The 20778-nt window shown below is 47.1% G+C and overlaps 2 protein-coding genes across 3 annotated transcripts in view; both read right to left on the bottom strand.

Moving 5' to 3' along the window:
- Positions 1 to 217: 217 nt before the first annotated feature.
- tmigd1 (transmembrane and immunoglobulin domain containing 1) lies at positions 218 to 3726 on the bottom strand. 2 transcript variants are annotated; one of them, XM_086130650.1, is made up of 5 exons: positions 2175 to 3726; positions 1483 to 1767; positions 867 to 1154; positions 686 to 789; positions 218 to 534 (listed from the first exon to the last, which is right to left on the bottom strand). In XM_086130650.1, exons 1-5 carry the CDS (start codon positions 2359 to 2361, stop codon positions 523 to 525), a joined length of 876 nt encoding a protein of 291 aa, XP_085986776.1. In that variant the 5' UTR covers positions 2362 to 3726; the 3' UTR covers positions 218 to 522. The 2 variants fall into 2 exon arrangements, with proteins under 2 accessions (XP_085986776.1, XP_085986777.1); XM_086130651.1 differs by having other exon boundaries at positions 1483 to 3726.
- Positions 3727 to 3868: 142 nt separating this feature from the next.
- Positions 3869 to 20778, bottom strand: part of LOC147194097 (multidrug and toxin extrusion protein 1-like) — a 30490-nt gene continuing 13580 nt past the window's right edge. Inside the window, exons 3-19 of the mRNA XM_086130644.1 lie at positions 11495 to 11658; positions 8509 to 8607; positions 7743 to 7844; positions 7613 to 7681; positions 7365 to 7513; positions 7242 to 7284; positions 7123 to 7167; positions 6936 to 7033; positions 5920 to 6017; positions 5647 to 5828; positions 5389 to 5497; positions 5233 to 5308; positions 5079 to 5148; positions 4874 to 5006; positions 4697 to 4791; positions 4312 to 4375; positions 3869 to 4197 (exon numbers count right to left, since the gene is read on the bottom strand). Coding sequence (XP_085986770.1) covers positions 4007 to 4197; positions 4312 to 4375; positions 4697 to 4791; positions 4874 to 5006; positions 5079 to 5148; positions 5233 to 5308; positions 5389 to 5497; positions 5647 to 5828; positions 5920 to 6017; positions 6936 to 7033; positions 7123 to 7167; positions 7242 to 7284; positions 7365 to 7513; positions 7613 to 7681; positions 7743 to 7844; positions 8509 to 8607; positions 11495 to 11557 — 1686 coding nt within the window. The 5' untranslated portion in view covers positions 11558 to 11658 and the 3' untranslated portion in view covers positions 3869 to 4006. The remainder of the gene's footprint in view (positions 4198 to 4311; positions 4376 to 4696; positions 4792 to 4873; positions 5007 to 5078; positions 5149 to 5232; positions 5309 to 5388; positions 5498 to 5646; positions 5829 to 5919; positions 6018 to 6935; positions 7034 to 7122; positions 7168 to 7241; positions 7285 to 7364; positions 7514 to 7612; positions 7682 to 7742; positions 7845 to 8508; positions 8608 to 11494; positions 11659 to 20778) is intronic.

The raw sequence follows: 20778 nt of genomic DNA, 5'->3' as shown, positions 1-20778 counted from the left end.
AAAATAGGAACACGTATTGAAAATATTGCTTCCAATTTGGTAAAATACTAGAGTGCCCATATAAATAAACAACAAAAAAGTGTGATTGCGAGGTAAAAATAAAAGTATAAGCTATTTAGGTGGCAGAATAACAGCACCAAATACAATGGTCCCGAATTAGCCTTATATTAGGCTAACTGGCTGTTCGAGTTGCGGTTTCCAATAAAAAGGTGTGAAATGCTACAAAAGGACTCTTTAATTGGCTTCATGCTAAGCTAACTGGCTTCAGGCAGTCTCATTGAGTTGCAATATACAAAAGAGGCGTCCTCATGGAGGGCTACATAAGGAGTTGTTTAATTTGCTGGTGATCTTAGCCTTGACTTTATGCAAAGCGTAAGTCAGTGCAAGGGCTTGTCCCTCCTGTCATGAAGACGAGCAGTCATGTGGCGATCTACAAAAGGAGTCCGTTCAATTGCTGCTTTTCTGATCCTCAGCGCTAAGCTAACCGACTGCAGACAGGGATTTGAAGTTGATGACCATCATTCACTTGCAGCACTGTCGGGAGAGAAAAGTTCAGCGTTAGGAGACCCGTTGCGCCACCATTAGTGATGTTATACGGACAAAAGTCTTGGTACACCTAAGCACACCCACGGAGATGGCTTGTGTCTTGAATCATTTTGTCTATGTCCTGTAAGCGCCAGGTTACCTTGCTAATTCTCTTCCAGCGTGATACAATGGCCAGGACTGCCGTAAGACACACCACAACCACGCCGGCGATGATGGGCATTAGCGGAAACTTAAGTGTCCTTTCTGCGGACAGCAAAAATTAGCAGCGTGGGGGGAGGGGGGGGGGGCTCGACAGTAGGTTCTGGATCTGAAGGACTCACCTTTGACAGTAACCAGGAAGTCTTTGCTCTTGATTCCGTAGACAGGCGAGTCAACCGTGCAGCGGTAGAGGCCTTCGTGCTTACTCTTCTCCGCCTTGTCAGCAGTCAGCCGGCTAGTGAAACCGTCGTCGGTCAGGGTGAAGCGCCCCGCGAGGATGTCGATAGCGCTGCCGTTGAGGGTCCAGCGCACCGAGGAGACGGGCGGGTTGGCGAAGGTGTCGCAGCTCAGGAGCAGCGGCGAGGCGTGCTCCACCCATACGCCTTCGGATCCCGACACTATGGGCGGATCTGAGGACGGGAAATGGATAGCTACTGTTACTCTCGAGACAAAACATGTAACATGTTTGGCGCCGCTTTATCAATATCAAATATCATAATACCAGCAGTGTCATGATACATGATAATACTTCAGTATTGTGATATCACTACCGTATCGTAAATGATTGAAACGGCGTATTTGGTCCCCATCCTAAATTGGTTTATACTACAGACGACTGTCACCTACAGGATTGGGGTATGTTTTTTTTTTTCTCAATCTAAAGTAGTTTTTCGGACATATGTAGGTTTATTCGGCTTTGGCGGAGGTATGCACTGTGCAGTTTCTGCCGACGCTTACATGTAACGTTGAGCGTGACGGAAGCCTCAACGCTGGCGTTGCTGCGCAGGCGGCAGGTGAAGGTGGCACCGTTGTCCTGGTGGATAACCGGCATGATGCACACGCCGCTTTGTCCCTGGCGGTTTCCTTCGCGGAGATCCACCATCCGGCCGTTCCTTAGCCACACCAGCTCCGCCGCGTCGTCCTCCGATCGGTTGCTGAAACACATCAGCGACACGGTTCGCTCCAGCTCGGTCAGGATGACTCGTTCGCCGTCCATGCCGGGCACGGACTCGATGGTGATGCCTGGAGGGGGTGACAATTAGATTAGCGGCAAAATGCTAATTCCCTCAGTCAAGTCAAGTTAACTTGAAGAAGGGCAAACAGTTGTTTGACAATTGCAGTTTACCTTTACTTTATATATATATATGTAAAAAAAAAAAAAAAATTAACACTGAAACTAATTAAAAACTAAACTAAAAGGAAGCATTTTTGAAAAAAAACAAACAAATAAAAACTAGCAGACCTGCTCTAAAAATGAATTAAAACAAACAAAAAATTCAAAAGCATAACCCTGACTCAAACCAAATGACAAAAGCTTCATTGTGTGCAGTTTGGCCTTGGCGGAGGTAAAAACGACCGTTTGACACACAATGCTGGTTTCTCAGCATTCACAGGCAGTGTGCGTGTGTGTGTGTGCGTGTAATACTTACAGAACGTCTGCGCCGCACACATCGCTAACACAAGAAAACAGTAGGATGCCATTTTATTCCTTCCTGGTAAACGAGTGAGAGAAAATAGTTTAGGATGAATCATACGCTCTTTATGGAGTCCTTTTGTCGACTTGCACACAAAAAAAATTGCAGCAACTATAATAACTATCCTTTTTCCAAAGCTCATAGAGATCCTAAAAAAAAGTGACTAGTGCTCATGAGTGGCTCTGAGTCAGATTGCGCTAACTAGCATCCGCGCTTTGTAATGTGAATGCGAAGTGCAGCAAGAATAGTCAGCAGCGTTTTACAAAACTAGCAGCGTGGCTCACCTGAGTGTGTTGGCGTGAAGATCTGGGACGTGATAATGTGTCAGCTCGCTATTAAAGATGCTGTTCGGCTTTATGACTTCCCAGTCTTTGCTATCAATGATGTTGTACCCTTTTTATTGTTTATTGTTGGCTGGTGCGCAATCGTGGGTGTGGACGTTAAAAAAAAAAAAAAAAGAATTGCAGTGCCTGGAAAAAAAAATGATGTGACCTAAAATGCGCAAAAGTGACTGAGAACAGCGGCCAGAGTCGTCGCCGGTGTTGTCAGATTAGATTGCAGCAATCTGATTGGAGGTCATAGCACAAAACAATTGACTCAATCTAAAAACTCTCTTGTCCTCCTTCAATGCATGGAAATGAGCGTGAAAACCTGACAAAATGCAATCAGAAGCTCGTCATGCCACGACAATGCATTGCACCGAGCGCGTGAGTGACATTGGCTAGACTTGTCAAATTTATTTTATGACTGTCCGCCAGCAAATTTGCCGACGAGATAAGCGCCATCACGTCCTTTGATTAATTTGAGTCCTTTCTTTCCTGCGTCGCTGCAGCTCATTCAAAAGATCCGGTGCTGAGCAAAGGTCAGAGGCAATTCCACTCACATGCGCGCGCGCACTCATGCGCACGCTCATACCCAGCGGCGTAGCCAGAAATTTTTCAGTGGGGTGGCCATGCGTACGCGCGTCATTCTTTGTCATGTTTTGTCAAGCGAGGGTTTCATGAAATAAAATGTCCACACTTGCCTAAAAAAATGCCTGCCGCACTCAAAATCATGCAGGAAGAAATCTAAGTGCAAAGCAACATATAGTTCATCCTAATTTACTCGACAACACAAATTTCTCTGCAGTGGTTTTGCTTTTGTCTACTGTCTCAGTTTTTGGTTGTCTATCATGAGTAGACCCACCAAAAAAGTCTCAAGACACTATTTTGCCCCCCAAAAACAGAGAAAGTCCGCCATGAGGTGTGAAGCATCCTTATTTTGGGGTCATGTTTACCAGACTGTCAACCTGAACTGTTGCCACGAGTTGTGCGCAACAATAAACTGACATATACACAGGCTTGATTTTGTGAATGGCGGCACAGCGTGACACTGATTGCAGCCTCCGGAGAGGAAATTTCGAGCAATCTCGGCTGGGTTGCCTGTAAGAAATGATTCCAGGTTGATTTGGAATGCATTCAATGCCTTTGTGTGCCGCAGTGCTAAATTCCAGGAGGCTGATGTTTAACACACAGGAAAAAATTGTTTCAGTTGTTTAAGTGAAGTTTCTTTTCGCTAGCGAGGTTCTTCAAAGGATTTTGGTGAAAATAAACCAGGAGCAAAGTCAACAACGAGCCGTGTCCCTATCAAAGGTGAGGGCGCTGAAAGCGTTTGAAGATGTGTCATACACGGTTTAATCAACAGGGGGCAGCACATGACCAGAGAGGTCAGTGAAAAGCATCTTCCATCCAGACGATCTCCCCCTACGGTGAAACTGAGTATTGCACGGCGGCCATTTTGGCTCACAATCAGTTCAATTGCAGGGAGACCAGCAGCTCGTTGATGAGCACTCCAGCGCCGAAGAGAGCCAACATGAAGAGCACTGCCAGGCCGCGGCGTAGTGCCAGCTGCCGGATGGATAACGGGACGGCTGCGTCCTGCTCGGGTTGTTCTGGACTTGAAGGATTGGCTGCAGTGGTACTCATCTGCTGCTCACATGCTGGGAGGGAGAGAGTTTTCACGTGTTGTTGCTGGGCAGATTTCAATCAGCCACAACTGCTTTCAACACAACATGAAGTATTTCTTTTTTTGTTTTTGTTTCTGCGAGATTTACTTTTGCTGTCGATGACAAAGATCTTATCCTGGTCTCGAACATGGACTCCAGCGCGTACCAGCGCCTGCGCGGCCAAAACACAACGTTAGAGAATCATATCGATTTTGAATTAGGAAAAAAAAAAAAAAAAAACGACGATGGGTTTACATCAGACTGTTGGTATACACGTCTATGAGAGGTCACAACGTGTCACAGTCAATTTGTATGAATGACACTTGCTAGCAAGAACCTTATTGATTTTGGATATTGGCAATCACCTATTTAAAAGCAAAAATCCCATTAATTCATGGACCATGTGTCTTATGTCAGGACATGAGAGCAAGTCCCCTCGAGTGATTTTGAGCCCATGATGTTGTTGACCTTTGCGTTTTACACGGGTACTCGCCTCCACTGTGGCTTTTTTCCAGTTGAGCTTGCACAAGTAGATGGTGTAAAAGAGGGACTGCAGGATCACACAGATCAGGAATCCCGCCCAGAGTCCTGTGGTAAATCACAACATTTGAGATCAGTATCATTGAAAAATACTCCGTTTCATCCACAACATGAGAAAGAATCCTCTCACCAAAGATTCCCAAGTTGATGGGGAACATGAGTGACACTCCGATGGGGAAGCCCACCACATAGTAGCCCACCAAGCTGCACAGCGCGCCCACCGTTTGCTTCCCGGCGCCGCGGACGATTCCTCCCGTCACGGCCTGAGGGTGTGGTGAAAGTAAAAGTGGTGGAGGGAAAAAAAAAAATCGTGTTGATGACGTTGTCATCCTTACCGCAAAGGAATCGGCCACATGGCTGGCGCTGTACATCTCTAAAACATTTGCCACCCTTGCCACAATCTCCCTGTGGTGCAAAGAGGAGCAAAGGGGTGGGGGACATCACAAAACACAGACCAAAGCGAGGACGCCTTCAACACGTGGACCTTACTTGTCTGTGGTGAAAATGTAAGCGATGAAGTTGCGGCACACGGCCAGGAAAGTCCCGGTGAAGCACGAGACCACCACTGGATTGGACGGGAAACAAAAACCACAAGGTGATTCAAGTTGAACATTTCGGGGGCGTTTGAAGGCGCGCTGGACGTACATGCGCATGTGACCGAGACCTTCCCGCACAGCTTGGCCAGCTCGGTGTTCCCGGCCCCGAGAGCGTTTCCCACACGAACGCTAGCTGCCACGGAAAAGCCCATCGGGAACTGCGGGAAGGATATTTTCCAATTGAATAAAATGTCCTTGCCTTAGCGTGAGCTCCTGCTCTCGGACTTTTTGTGTTTTCATCAGCGGTGGTGGTAGAAGTAGTCGTAATCGCGGCATGGTTTGATGTCACAACCACATCTCATCATACCATAAAGACCATGACGGCCAGCTGGTAAAGGATGGACTCGGCTCCCAGCTCCACTTCGCTGATCAAGCCGGCCAGGAAGCCGGCAATCTCGTAGAGCCACCACTCCAGGCACATCATCATCATGCTGGGCAGCGCCAGGCGCAGGAAGGGACCCCACTCGCGCAAACTGTCCAGCGACCAACCTGAAACCACCTCAATTCAGTCCAAGGGTGAATTTTTGTGTGCCGCTGAATTGCATATTGTGAGATAGCCCCGAGCCTAGCTCTGTCTTACCGCCCCACGTGGCTTTGTGAAGACCCCTGGCGTTCATGTACACAAACAAAAACACCATCAAGGAATACTGCGAGATGGCATTAGCGGCCGCCGATCCACTTTTGTTGGAGAGACGAACAAGAAGGAAAGCGATGTTTAGTAAAAGTTTGTCTCGTTCAGTCAAACGTCAAGGAAGGAATTTAGAACAAAGGTTTGCGCTTTCATCCAAAATGGCGACCATCTTGTGGCGTTTTGGACACAGCCTCATGACTTTTTTGTGGGTCTTTAACTCATAATAGATATGACTACCAAATCTACGTGGATCAGTAAAATTGGGTTTAGGAGCTGAATTAAAAACAAAAGAAACAAAAAAAAAAAACATCTTGACATGTCATCGAACGTCACCTCTTTGATAGCTGCTTTAACCCAAAATGGCTGCCTTCTTGTGTCCTTTTGGATACAGCCTCGAGACATTTTTTTGTGTCACTAATTACATTTCATGCTTCTCTGTCATACTGGTTTTGAATGCTGAATTTAAAAAAAAGTTGTTGTTTTTTTATGGCGAGTTGAATCATGAAATGTCACCTCTTCAAGACCCAAAATGGCTGCCTTCCTGTGTCTTTTCAGGCATGTCTTTCTCTGGTTTTTCTATTTGTCTATTTATGACAGAAAAACATTTGACATTTCGAGGTAAAAGTGGTTCTAGCGGCTGGATTTCTGAAGAAAAAAAATAATAAATTGAATGCGTGCGATTCGTTCAAGTTTGCGCCCAGACCCACTTCCTGGATCTTTTCAGAAATTGCGTCTTCTGATTTGCTTGTGTCGCTAGTCACGATGGAAAGGCCCACCAAATTCATGTTTGTAGGTTAAACCGGCTTCTGGGTGCTGAATTTTCCAAAATGATCACATTTCGTGGTGAGTCATCAAACATCCCCGCCATGCACCAAAGCAAATCCATCCACGTATTCATTGACTATTCCTGGACTCATTGACCACAACAACTCACGTGCCTTCGAAGCACGCACGCATGTACTCACGCTACCCCGAGATCCAGCACCACCAGGAAGACATAGTTGATGATTGCATTGAAAATGTTGCTGGCGGCTGCGGATATCACCTGAGGCCACATGATGCCCTACCACAGATAGCGTTCACTCATTTATTGATTGATGGGTGGGCAGAGAAAGGGTAAATGACGCCCGGCAGTCGACAACTCGCTCGCACCTGATTCTGAAGATACCTCCCCTGCAGCTGGTACATGAAGGCGGCCTGCCAAGACACGTCGATGCCATTAATAACTTTCCTTTGCGGTGCACAAAAGCATCTTTTTGGGGTGCACTCACGGGTAAGGCCGGCATGAAAATGTTGACGTAGAGCTGAGCGAGCCTTTGAGCAGAATAAAGGAGCATTGTAAAAACCTTCATTCTAACATTTAAAAAAAGGGGGGGGATGTGCGCAAAGTCCACCTGGCGACGTGGGCGCTCTGGCCGACGGCCAGCAAGAGGGGCTGCGTGTTGAGCAGGACGGCCCAGCAGGGCAAGCAGGCCAGCAGCAAGATGAGGATGCCCCTCTGCAGGATCACGCCCACCAGTTTGAGGTTGCCGCTGCCGTACGTCTGCCGGCGACAGCGAGGAAAACATGGGAGGCACCAATTCAAATGATTGATCCGCACAGCTCCGAAGTCAAGACAGCTCGGTACAACTCAAAAGAATACCTGAGAGATGAGCGTATCGCACGCCGACGCCAGGCCGCTGCCGATGGAGATACCCGAAACGTTTATCACCTGAGGCAAAACGGCGGCGTGAGATCGTCGTCGCGTGCGATTGGGCCAAAAGACATCTTACCGCGATCGCTAACGCCACGCCGGCCAATTCGGTTTTCCCCAGGTGGCCGCAGAACACCAGGCTTACGAAGCCGATCAGGAAGCTCATCAGCTGAGAAATGAACTGAAAGAATAAGAAAATGTCAAAGGTCGCTCCGTTGTGACCTTCATGAAAAACGTGAAGACGCCAGCACAAACTCTGAACGCAAACATTAGCATGAGCTCTTTGAGAACATTCATAACTTTGCTGCTGTGAATTGGGAATTTCTCCATTGCGAGACTAATAAAGGTTTTCTTATTTAAAGGTAGATTAGTCTAGCTAGCTAGCCCTCTAACTAGCTAGCTAGCTAATCTAGCTAGTTATTTTCAACTGATTCTCTGTGTCCGTCCATTGATCTCGAGCAGGGGTAGGGAACTCCGGTTCCTCGAGAGCCCTATCCTGCCTATTCTAGAGCCCTCCCTACTCCCAGCACGCCCGATTCAAAATGAGCAGCCCCTTAAAAACAGCGCTTCCCTTGGACGTTGAACCTCAGCTAGCCTCGGCCATCTTTTGTCACATAATCACTTCAAATCAATTGATTAATCTGAACGTCCAGCACGATTCTCTTCAAAATCAAAAAGGTTCTTGCACCAACAGAAACATCCCACGGCCTCTTAATGCAGTCCGCGAGTTCTTCCAAATAGCGTGGCAGCTGGAATGCGACACAGCGCGCCGTCGCGTGATCACAAATTCTTTCATAGCATCCAGAAAGATAAACGTGTGCCACATACTGCTTCACCAGACTCACCACCGGGCCGGCCAGCTTCACCAAGAGCAGCGTTTCCCTTTTGTACTCGTCGGGCAGCCGCAGCGTGAAGCGCGTCATGGCGCAGAGGCCCGCCGAGACCTGTCGACGACACGCCGAAAGTTGGGACTGAACGCGACACGCCAGGACGACTGGACGGCACGCTGGCCTCCAATCAATAACCAATTACCAGGATGCTAATCAATAACCTGGGAAGAATGTGCCCGGTAGTGGTAAGATGACAACTGCTGACAAAAATGAAGAACGTTTCTTTTTTTTTTGGCTCTAAGGGAAGTAGGTGGTGACTGATTCACCTCAAGCTGATGACAGACACGGTAACATGTGCAAGTGCACGTGACGTTAGCTTGCTAATTTGGACTTGCTGGCCCCATCCATCCATCCGTGCATCCGTCCACTTGAGCTGCCTCGCAGTCGCTGCAAAATCTGTACTGAGACACGACTGTGCCACCGATAACAGGGTCAGGATTACAGAATCCTTTGTGCATCAGTTGATCCCAAAACTAAAGGTTGTATGCCCACCCCACCCCCACCCCCGACTTGCGTGCCCTCCCTCTCGGTGGCGCCCTCCGCCTTCATGACAGGAAGTGATGATGCCTCAGTCACCTCACGTGGGTGTCGTCACCCATCAGTGGTGATGCAGCAAAGCCCGCCAGGGTCTGCCGTCCCCGCCCGCTCCCGTTCCCCCTCCCCTTACCGGTGTATATGCGCGTTTTCATGATGTTGACGCTGAGCAACCCGCCGCCACTAGGTGGTGGCGGGTTGCTTTGGGGTTTGTTGGGTGGGGTTTACAGGGGTGCTGGGGTGGGGGTGTTGATTGGCGGCTGGGCCTCGGTGAACAAATGAGAGATAATTGCTTTGAGTCAGAGCAGATTTGATGATGGGAGATAAGGAGGCCGGCGGCATGATTAGGATGATCATGATGATGATGGTGTTCGGGGGGCGGGGGTGGGGGTGGGGGGGGGGTGTCACTGTTGTGTGGCGTAGATAATGGCGGGGCATGGCGTCACGAGAGGCGGAGACTAAAAGGGTAGCCAAGATGGAGGAAGGAAGGGGTGGGGGATTGGGCGGGGGGAGCGGATTGCATGTTGAAAAGCTTTGAGGGGCTTTCGGGAATAATGCAGGGTCCGCGTTCCGGTGTCTGCTCCAGCTGATAATGGCAATACAGGAGAGGATAACTGCCAAGACGGGTGCGGAGATGGTCGAGGGGTGGGGGGGACGCGAAGGGGTGTGGGGGTGAGGATGATGATGAGGAGGAGGAAGGGTCGGCGGGGGCTTGCTGTCACCTGCAAACACTTGAGCTGCCTCCATTGGCGGCGAGCAATTTTGTGTCATTTGCACGTTTATGAGTGCAGGTGGGGAACAAAAAGCAGTAGGACAGGGAGGGTGGGGGTGGGGGGCTCCGAATTTTGTAGCAAAAGATAAAGGAGCGACTGCAAGGATCAAAAGTAATCCAGGCTGGTGAGTCACAGGCCTTGTTTGAGCAACATTCCCGATAGTGATCAAAATCGCGGCCCGTCGAGGCAGCGTTGGCGTAATTTGCTTGGATGTGATTACGCCCTAATGAAGTCCTTGTCTGATGGGGGCATCACGGGAAAAGTGTCCAAAGTTTGCTGCTTCTACCGAAAAAGACGCCGTCGGCTTCCATTTGTCAGCCTGTGACTCATCCGCCTGACGAGGCGATGGCGTCACGGGCCCCCCCCCCACCCGACTCTCAAACTCCCCCTTGCCCGTCGCCTCGTGACACGCCGTCCTCCGCGTGGCACCCTCCGCCGGGCCGTTGGCGGGGGCGCGATGCTCGGCGTTAATTCCGAGCTTTGTTGACTGAAGAGGCTCATTGACTGTGGCAGCTGCTTGACCTTGCAGAGAGGGCGGGCGGCCCGTTTAGCTCATTTTCACACCTTACCCTTCAGGCCGGGAGGGGCCTTTGTTCTGGCCTTAGGCTGCAAAAACACTGTACCAACTTTACAGGTGTTGCATTTAACCTGTTGGCGCCGGCAGTGCGCTTTCTAACTGCTGACGATTGTCAAAACAAATGGCGATGAAGGCCGTTTCCATTCCCGACAATGCGAACGACAATGCTAAAATGCAATGGAGGTTTAGCATCCATTTGTTGCATTTCATTTTAGCATATTGAAAGCGTGCTTTGAAAACCACAATCCAAATATGAATTATAATTTCATTGTTCATTGGGTGCATTTCCTTTGAGCGTATTAAAAAAAAAAAAGCACTCTCTAAATGTAAAAACAAATTGACAAGAAAAAGTAGGTCTTCCCTTGTTGGTTAAGCAAATGCTAAAAATAATGCTGATATGAAGAGATTTTGCATCCATTCGACGCATGTCGTCCGAATGTATCAAAAAACACGCTTTCAAATCTGTTGTTGACTGTCGAAACACATCAAGGCGAAGGCATTTCCATTCTCGATTCATAATGCTAATGCTAACAACAAAGCTAACATGAAATGCAAATTTTTCCCTCATTTGATAAGTTTCATTTTAATGGACTTGGAATGCTAATGCTAACACCAATGCTAACACCAGCCTAAAACGACACCCCCGTAAGCCCACATGTTTAGCCAACTGCTGCTATTTCACTTCAGTCCTGTAGATGTCGATAGCGCGCTTTCGAACTGCCGCTGACTGTCAAAACAAATCACGACGCAAAAGGGGTTTTGATTCCAATGCTAACGCTAACAACACCGGTCTATTCAGACACAATTGCTCATGAGTCATCTTAAATCCTGTAAGAGTCACGATGATGCTTTCAGACAATCAACTGACAGCTATCAAAACAAATCAAGGGAGCAAAGGCGTATCAATGCCGGACGATGAACGGGAACGCTAACAACAAGGCTAACATTAAAATGAACAATCCTTCATTTATAATCCTGGTTGCATTCAATCGCACCGTGTTCATCCAAACACGGGTGTCTTGGTTATCGCTGAGGGCGGACTGTGTGACTCACTCACCCGCCACACAAGTAGTGCTTTTAATATCCCAGACATTTTCTTCCGAGTTTTTATGGTCGTCATTGGCTGCCTTTGCCGGATAAGTGGCTGAACTCTCCAATCCTTGCCGGCAACGATGTTATCACATCCACTCGGTCGGTCACGTGACACAGCTACGGTAGTCACTACGGTAGGCCAAAGAAAAAAAAGAATACTGTTGTCAACTATTCCAACTGCATTTTCTTCAATGTGTGCGAGTCTTGCTTTGAAAGGTGTGCATCAGTCACTACAGTTGTCAACTATTCCAAAGCGCTTTTCTTCTCTCTCCAGCCACCTCATAAAGGAGCCTTGGATGTTTTTTCTTCTTCTTCTTCTTTTTTTTTTTTTATATAAACGATCTCGAAAGTCAGCGGGCTTTATCTGGAGTGCGCAGGATGCGCGGGTGATGAATGTGTGCGCGTGGCGTAACAAGATAACAGATATCGTATTAGAGACGAGCTAATGAGGGCTTTGAACCCGCCAGCGCGTGCCGGGCCTCCCGGGACACCGTCCGTCCGTTCGTCCGTCCGTCCGTTCGTCTGCCGTGGCTTGCGCCACGATTGCTAATATTGCCTTCCGAGCTATTGCAGCCAAAACGGAATGTTTCATCAGGCGGCTCGCGGGGGGGGGGGGACGCAACGCCAGCGCAGTGTCGCGGCCGCCTGGGTTCCAGCACGTCTAATCGGCCAGCGCGAGTCAGTTACAGCACGAAATTGACTTCTGTATGGCTTACGACGCGTTTCTCAAAATGCCACAATTTTGAGTTGGACGAACCTAAAGTCACTTGTCTTCATAATCGGTCTTTGACAAGCCAAAAGACAATTTTGTTCATGTTACTGATTTCTTATCCACCAGAGACAAATTAGTGCCTTTGACAAACCAAACCAGTGCAGAGGCTTTTGTAGATATCAAAGGCAATTTGAAGTCTGTTTGAAGGTAACTTCTGCGTTTTTGGAATCATCAAACATAATTTAGTCTTTGATGCTTTGTACGTACTGTTCAAAATATGGACAAAAAAAAATCCAGTGTTTCGTAAAAGCTACGGACTGTACATTCGATTGATCGAAGCCAGAGTTGTCTTGATGTTTACGAAAAAATGCAACCGATGAGTGAACCGAGTCACTGAAAATGTGGGACAGTATTTTTTGCATTCATGAAAACACCAATCGTTCATTCGTCAAAGTCCAAACTGTGGTGATGTTTCCAAAAAGGCGTACGCCTTTGAAGTTTATGAAACGTGACCGTCACAGCTGGAGCGTCTTCGGCGTGCGTGCGCGTGTCTGCTTCGCATTCCAGTCACAAGCCCCTGCGCGGTGCGCGCATCTCCAAGGCTACCGGTTTGAAAGCGCTTTTAATTTGCTGCCGCGCGCACGCGCGCCTCGCTGGATCTTTTCCAAACGCTCGACGCCCGAGACGACGAAAACACCTGGACGCTTAAATCACTCGCATGTAAAGAGTGTAACTGGGGATATGATTTAACGCACGCGCGTGTCTGTGTGTGTGTGTGTGTGTGCGTGTGTACAGTGCGTGTAATTAAATGCGTAGCCCTTCTCCCCGCTATCTCCTCCTCCAGCCAGCGCCAGTGACGCACAAAGCGCAGCACCGCCATGAGTCATCAGGCCGCCAGCATCAGCGCCGCCCCTCCCTCCATCTTCCCTCATCCCTCGCACACCCCCCCCCTCTCCTCCTCCCATCATCATCCCTCCATCCATCCGCACATTCCCATGTAGCTTTGTTTTGAGCGTCTTTAGCTCTCCAAAGCGAGTGGCAAAAGAGCGGTGAGCACGATTCGCCACCTGGCATCGCGATATGACTCATGCCGGCCCATCTTATCGACACTCACAGTAGGAGTGGAAAGAGGAGTCAGTGCAAAATTAATAAATAAATAAAAAGTAACTTTTCGGCACGAGCGGGGAAGGGGCATATTTTGGGCGGATGACTCATAAATGTGCACCTCTACATTTACACACACACACACACACCGTGCAGAGAGGGTCACACCCACTGTTGCATTTCAAGATGGGTAAAAATAAATAAATAAATAAAAATAAAAATTTATGGAGTGGGTGATTAAAAGGTTCCATGTTCGAACCCCCGCCATGTGCCTTTAGGTGTGCCGCTAGAGTGCGATTCATTGTGTGATGTTTTTGAAACTGATTGTTTTGTCTCATGACGGACGCTGTTTAAAAAAAAAAAAAAAAAAAAAGGTCTAACTGCAAAAATATATATAATAATAAAACCTTTAAAAAAATGGAAGTCATCCCTGACGGCCGATATCTTAGCTTTGTCTCCTAGCGCAAACTAAAATGTGATGCACAAGCATGGGGAGAACACGCAAACTCCACACAGGTCGCAGTTCAAATTCGAAACTATGCCACCTGTGAACCGTGAGGCAAATGTGCTAACTCCCATCAACTTGATGGGTGAAATAATTTTAAAAAATGCTTCGGATACATTCCGATTTATCGTTTACTAGCAGCTAGCTTGTGGACTAGCGGACTAGTTGAGTTAGCGAGCTAGCTTGAGGACCGACAGCGGGTTTTAGACATTTTATTTCTTCCAAATTCTTCCAATGTTGAATTTCTTTCACTGTATGTCTGTCAAAGATGCTAAATTTAAAGCTAATAAAACCGACAACCAACCTAATGCATCTTTTTTGGAAGCCTCAAAGACACCCATGTCACCGCTTTGTTGTGGCAACGTTTGGAAAGGTCCCGGCAGGCACAAAAAAACAAAATGAAACTACTTTGAAACCAGTAGCTTTGGACAAGCGCGCGCTACCCTGGCTTGTGACTGGAATATGAAGCAGACGCACGCACACACGCGCACACACACCGACGTTGAGAACAAGCCAGCTGTGATAGTCACAATGTTCTCACCCGGTGTGACGCGTGTCGGCATGGGGAAAAAGGTCATCGGTGTTTGCGCAGGACGTGGCGCGTTTGCGGTGTGTTTTACGACATGCGTGGATTTTATTGCGCGCGGCGTCCTCTTCACAGTTTTGTCGTCAATTACGCCGACAAAAGAAAAAAAAAAGTGAGTCATCACCAGGAAAACCGAACGGAGTTGGAAATGATGCGGCAATCTGAATGGACATGATTCTTAACGCAAACCTCAAACACAATTTTGAGTCTTCCATCAAAGATGATTTGAACGAATTCACATGCCCCTTTTCAAAAATGTCAAAGACCATTTATAGAGTAACAAAGTGCGCATACGTTTTCGTGACTGTCAAAAATAATGTTGATTGTGCTTTTAGAACTTTTTTTGGGGGGGGGGGTGTAGAATTTAATACATTTCTGTTTGTTTTTGTCAACATAAAAGACCATTCAGGTTGCTTTAGTGATGTTTTGAAGAAAAATGGTGGTCTTTACACTCTGGTGAAATTAGAGTAGTCATCAGGCAATTTTGAGTCCTTGTAAAATGTAATGGTTTGGTTTTGGGAATTGTCAGACAGAATTTTGAGTCAGACAAACTTGTGGCCATGTTTTTCTCCCCCCCTGTAATCATGAAACACATACATAAGTTTTTTGGCGACCGTTTGCGAAACGTACACGTTTGGCTCATCAAAGGCGGCAAGTAAAAATGAACAAAAAAAACGCAAATCAAATGTATGCGCCTCGTTAAATCCCTGAAGTTCAAAATTCCAAGCCAATGGGCGGCATTGGTGTTTATTTTTCTCGGCTTTTGTTTGCCACGTTTAGCCTCCAATTATCTTCCAAGAGGTGGCGAGCTTCACTCTTCAACAAAAGGAGCAATCAGTCTCTTCTCTTCCTCTTCCTCCTCCCCATTGCGACCCTTTTCACTCCGCCGGATGGAAAGCGAGAAAAAAAAAATCCACAGCTCCCCCCCACCTCCAGCAAACGACGTCAGGAAAATGGCAGAACGTTTTAGAGAGTCGGGCCGCTGATCGGAGAGTTCACGCCGCCTACTTCGCACAAAATCCAGAATAAAATTGAAACACAAAAGTGAAGACGTTTGTTGTTTTAGGTTTGTTTCGTAATCTTTTTATAACAACACGCAAAGAAATGGAGCAGATGAAAACCTGGCCCGCAAAAGTACAAGTAGTGCGAAAATTGACTTAATTACCTTTCATTAAAAAAGGGGAAAAAAACACCAAAAACGTTTTTTTAAAGATGAAAAGCAACAAAAGAGAAAATTCTGGATTTAAAAACACCAACTTCACTTTTTAAAACGTCTACGCACAAAAATGGCCTTTCTCTAATACTTAAAGCAAGTGGTTTTGTTTTTGGGGGAAAACAAAAAACAAAACCGATCTGGATAAAAACCCAATCATCAGAAGCATTTTTGCAGTTTTAACTATGGAAAGAAAATTACTTTTCTTTTTTTTTTCCAGACACAAAAAGAAACACACTTTGGGGAGGGGGGGGGGGAATATGTAAAATATGGACATACTGTCCTTTTTTTTTTTCTCCTCCCCCTATCAATCAATGCATAGATTTTTGGTGGGTGTTGGCCTGGCAATTTCACGGCTATTTCCTGTGCCATTCAAGTGCGCTATCGTAAACCATCAGGCGGACTCCCGAGGGGTTTTAAATCCCAGCTGTGGCTAAACAAGACCCTCAGATCGCGGCAATAAAGCTAATGTCCGCACCCCCCGGCGGACCCTTGGAGTCCATTGAACAGCCGCTTAACGCGGACACACACACACACACACACACACGCACGCATACACGCACGCACACTCGGGGGGCTTGTTGTGGATTACGCTAACCAACCTAATGATCTCCTCAATGGGACAACTGGGACTCTTGTGAGACCACCGTCACCCGCGTGCCCCCCGGGACCACCGGGGCTCGAGGGTAATTACCATGGAAATACGTGCGTGTGTGTATATGTGTGTGTGTGCACGACTGAGATTAGCCTGATCTATTTTGGCAGTTTTTTTTCCCAACAGCGACAGTGAAAAGCGTCACCTAACAGGATTATTTATCCGCAGGATTATTTCATTGATTTGTGTGTAAGAATAAAAAAATTAAATAAACCATTTTTGCTGTTGCTTTTTTTTGTTTGTTTGTTTTTAAATGTGACCTCACACTGACGCAACACGCAATTTTCTTTCCAGACACGATTTTCTATTTTTGTGCACATAAGCTCACTATGCACGGAAATTTGTGAATGGGTAAAAATAACAAAATCTCCCTCTGTTGTGACGAAAACCCGGTATTCTTTTCAAACACGTTTTGATCCCACACACCTATCATTTGGCTTTCATCATCATTTGACACACATATCCATTTGACTTTGTCTTGGTGCGCCATAACTATGGTGACCAGTGTGTGTGTTCTTTTCTTTGCATCTCAGTGTGGACATTTAGAATAGTCTTGGCCAAACTCAAGGGCCGGGGGCCAGATTTGGCCCATCACATTATTTTAGGTGGCCCACTGATGCAAATTTTGTGCATCAACTTCAACCAGCTTTTACCGATTTCAAAAGTAGCGATTTATCCATTTGTTGCGTTGATGCAAAATGAGAAGATCATCTCTTTATTTGGGTTCAGAGTCGAAACGGCCCTCTCAAGGGTAACCCGTACTACAATGCGGCCCGTGACAAAAACTTGGTTGACACGCCCAGTCAATGTTTTACAACGTAATTGTGTGGCTCGAGTATGTTCTTGACGTTTGTGTTTTTGCGGCGGGTAGTTAGGATTGACTGTGTGTGTTTGTGTGTGATAGAGTGAAATAGTGAGTGAGCGAGAGAGAGATAAGAGACTTGATGAGAGGCTGGTGCAAAAGGCGGCAAGCGTTGTGTCGAAGGGAAATAGAAGGAATAGAAGGACGAGGAAGGGAAATGTGAGTGTGGAATTCTCAAACAGCAGCACATTGTGGTCATCTGCAGTGCGATGAGTCACCTGTAGGCAACACACACACACACGCACGCGCACACACACACACACACGCATACGCGCAGTGGAGTGGAGCTGTGTATAATCCCAGCCGATAGCTACAAAGCGCATTGTCTTGGCTGAACGACAACACAATCGGAGGCACCACAATGAAAGCAGGCTCGAGGAATCGGCTTGGTGGTTGCCACGGGAGACGGACTGGAAGAACAAAAAAAATAAAAAATAAAAAACCGGATGTGTCCAATCACAACACCTCTGCTCCAAAGAACTCACCAGCCACGCAGTTGGGGGTAAAAAAAAAAAAAAAAAAAAGAGAGAGAGAGAAGGCAAGTTTTCAGAGGAAAAATGACCTAAGATGGTGGCTTCCAATCAAAATGGCTGACTTCCTGCCCGCGAATTAAATGTGAAGAAAAAAACAAAACAGCAAAACAACTGCACATTGCTTCCGTGTGCTTTCAGACACAAAGCAGCGCGTCCGTCATTTGTCTTTGGAGTCGCCCGTGGTGCGCAATCAGCAAGCCGAGCGGTCGCCGCCACCCCCCTCAATGTCTTGTCCGCCCACATCTCCTCGCGCTGCAAGACCCCCCTCGCTCGTACCATTAGCCTTTTTGCGCGCGTCAATAAGTGAATTGGCCTCTGCTGCAAACGTTCAGGTGTGAAAGTAGCGATTAGGGGTTTTTTTTGTTTTGTTTTCCCCTTCGTCCTGTTGCCATAGCGACACCTGCAATGAGGAATATATTGATTTTTATTCAAATTTTACCCGCCACGCCTCCACCGACTCCCCCCCGCCCCCCCACGCTGCTGTCAAGGGCCTTATCCAGATTTTTGGGAGGGATTGGATTGAGTAGCAGCATCAGTCACTACAGTGAGCAGATATTCATCAGCTCCTCTTGGTGTCTCAGTCTCAATGGCAAAAGTGTTATATCAGTCACTACAGAGTGGGCAGCTATTGAAAAGCCAGTTCCATCTGTGTCAAAGTTGCAACTCAGTCACGACAGAGGGGAGTGCGTGAACCCATAGCAGGCACTAACCTTGCTGACCAAAACATGTTTAATACAAATAATATTTGAGGACCTTGAAAAATCAGATTTTCAATCACAATATGGGGAAGGGTAGTTCAAAAAGAAAATGCGATTGTATTTATTTTTATTTTTTTTTGACTAATTCTTGCTCTCAGATTGCCCGACAAAGCCATAAAGTTTGAACGAGGTCGCCGACATGCGTTCTCCGCCGGCAAAACACCGACATTTCCGGTTTTAGCGATATGCCAAAGGGTCAAATTATTAGAAATCGGGCTGCCGCCACCGCCACTGCCGCTGCCCAAGCGCCGGCAGCAGCAGGCGCGCGATAAGCTCATCCGCTGCTGGAAAAAGGAATGAATGGAATACGCGGTGGCGCGATAGGGAGGCAAACGAGAATGAGCGGACGGCGCCATAATGGAGGAGCAACTGGGGGGTGGGGGTGGGCGGGGGGTGGGGTGCCGCGACGAGGTAAGCGTGAAAACGATAGCGGAGACAAGAGGTGCGTTTAGGACGTGCACTTACATATGGCCAACTTACTGGCGGATGCCCGAGCGCCGTGCCAAGTCGCAGATAAAGGAAATGGGAAAATTCACCCCCGTGCGCTATCTGCTTGAAAAGAGCTGAAGGCATACAAGCTTTTTTTTTTTTTTAACAAGGTCAGCTTCAACTCGCGCTGTCTGTCTTTGAGGCTTCCGACAACAGATTAGCTTCTCACAAACGGGCGCGGCGTCGTTTATCGCCTTTGATGATGACAAAACAAAACACAGAACGAAAACACGGATGTGAAACTGTCTTGGAGGATTCCGAATACGCATTCATTTGAGGTATATGAAAATGTGTTGGGTTCATCGGTGACTCGGATTTGTCCCCGGATGCGATCAAAAACGGGGATGTGGTAAATTGCCCTCGATGGCTACAAGAATAGCGACATTCAACTGTCTTGAGGTTCACTCGAAACAAGTGCGAGGACTGTCAAAAATTATCTGTGATGTCGAACGCAAAACAGGTCCGTTGCAAAACATCTTTCGTGACGAAGAGAATATGCACGTTGAATTGCATTTGAGGCTTATGAAAACGTACGCTCAACTTGCCAATCGCTCAAAAATTGTCTTTGACACTTATAAGACCGGCATGGTAGAAAAGTGTCTTTGATGTCCGAAAAAAAAAAACTGTTAGAAGTTTACGAAAACATGGGTAGCTTATCGACGCTTCTAAAGCAAGTCTGGAAACCGTGATTGAGGACGATAAGTAGAGGCGGGCTCACGTGTCTTTGAAGTTTTATGAAGACAGGCGGCGGATTCAGCCATCGCCGCAAATTGGGGATGACACGTCTCTCATGACAGGACGCACGAAAAAGTCTCAAGGGCGCATGCCTGATATTGAAAGGCAAGTCAGCCATTTTGGTTTCAGGCGGCCCTTTTGCGGCTTTGACGAGCTCCCACCAAAGGAATTCGCCGGAATGGGGCGTCCATCTGGGGCGGATGAATTCATTCGAGGCGCTTTGATTCCGACAATCGGCTGAGTGGGGAAACAAAGTGACTCATCCTTATATGATACGGACTCAACCTAAAATATTCTGAAACGACTACACACACACACACACACACACACACACACTGACAATAGGATTCAAGGTTCTTTGGCGCCGTAGGTGTTGGCGATGAGTCACGCGGGCACATTAGGGCGTTCCAAATGACTTCCCAGCCAGTCGGGCTGCGGCGCTGATAACTGATAACACTTTTCATTGCAACCATGAGGACTCGCTCGGCTCCCACCGCCGCCTTGGGCACTCCAAGCTATATCATCCACCACCGTGTGTGTGTGTGTGTGTGTACACACGTAATGATCTGGTTGAATACTTTCATTTTATAATTCATGGAATTTCTTTTGACGTCACTGTATTTTAATTACAGGGTGACCCAAAAAGATGCGTACCCATATTTTATTCGATAAAAAATCCATTGTTTTCTGTTGCAGGACGTGAAAACAATAGCATCACCATCACACTAATCGACATGCAGTTAAATTGATTCTGTGCAGTGTCATCGTTGTAACAGCTGCATTTTTTGGGGGAGGTGTGGAGGGGGGGGCGGCACGACGGGGGTCATGATGACCTAACGAGTGGCTATTTATCCATTTCATGTCAGCAAGGCGAGCTGCAGCTATTTCTGTTCTCGCCACGTTCGCGCAGATTGTTAAAAGCTGCTCGTTCAAACTCAAGATGAAAATAACAAAGGCTGTGTCACTGATTCGTGTGCATTAAAAGCTTTTTTAAATGGAAAAAAAAAGGAAAATAAAACAATTTTGCCTCCAGATGTTTTTTTTTAAAAAGCATAACACTGCTATTGTTATTGTTTAAGCAATGGCTGGAAAGGAGA

Source organism: Hippocampus guttulatus, chromosome 15 (genome assembly GCF_054856545.1).
Source record: "Hippocampus guttulatus isolate MCC_2025c chromosome 15, RoL_Hgut_1.0, whole genome shotgun sequence".
Classification (NCBI taxonomy): Eukaryota; Metazoa; Chordata; class Actinopteri; order Syngnathiformes; family Syngnathidae; genus Hippocampus; species Hippocampus guttulatus.
This window is presented reverse-complemented; position numbering and strand designations above follow the sequence as displayed.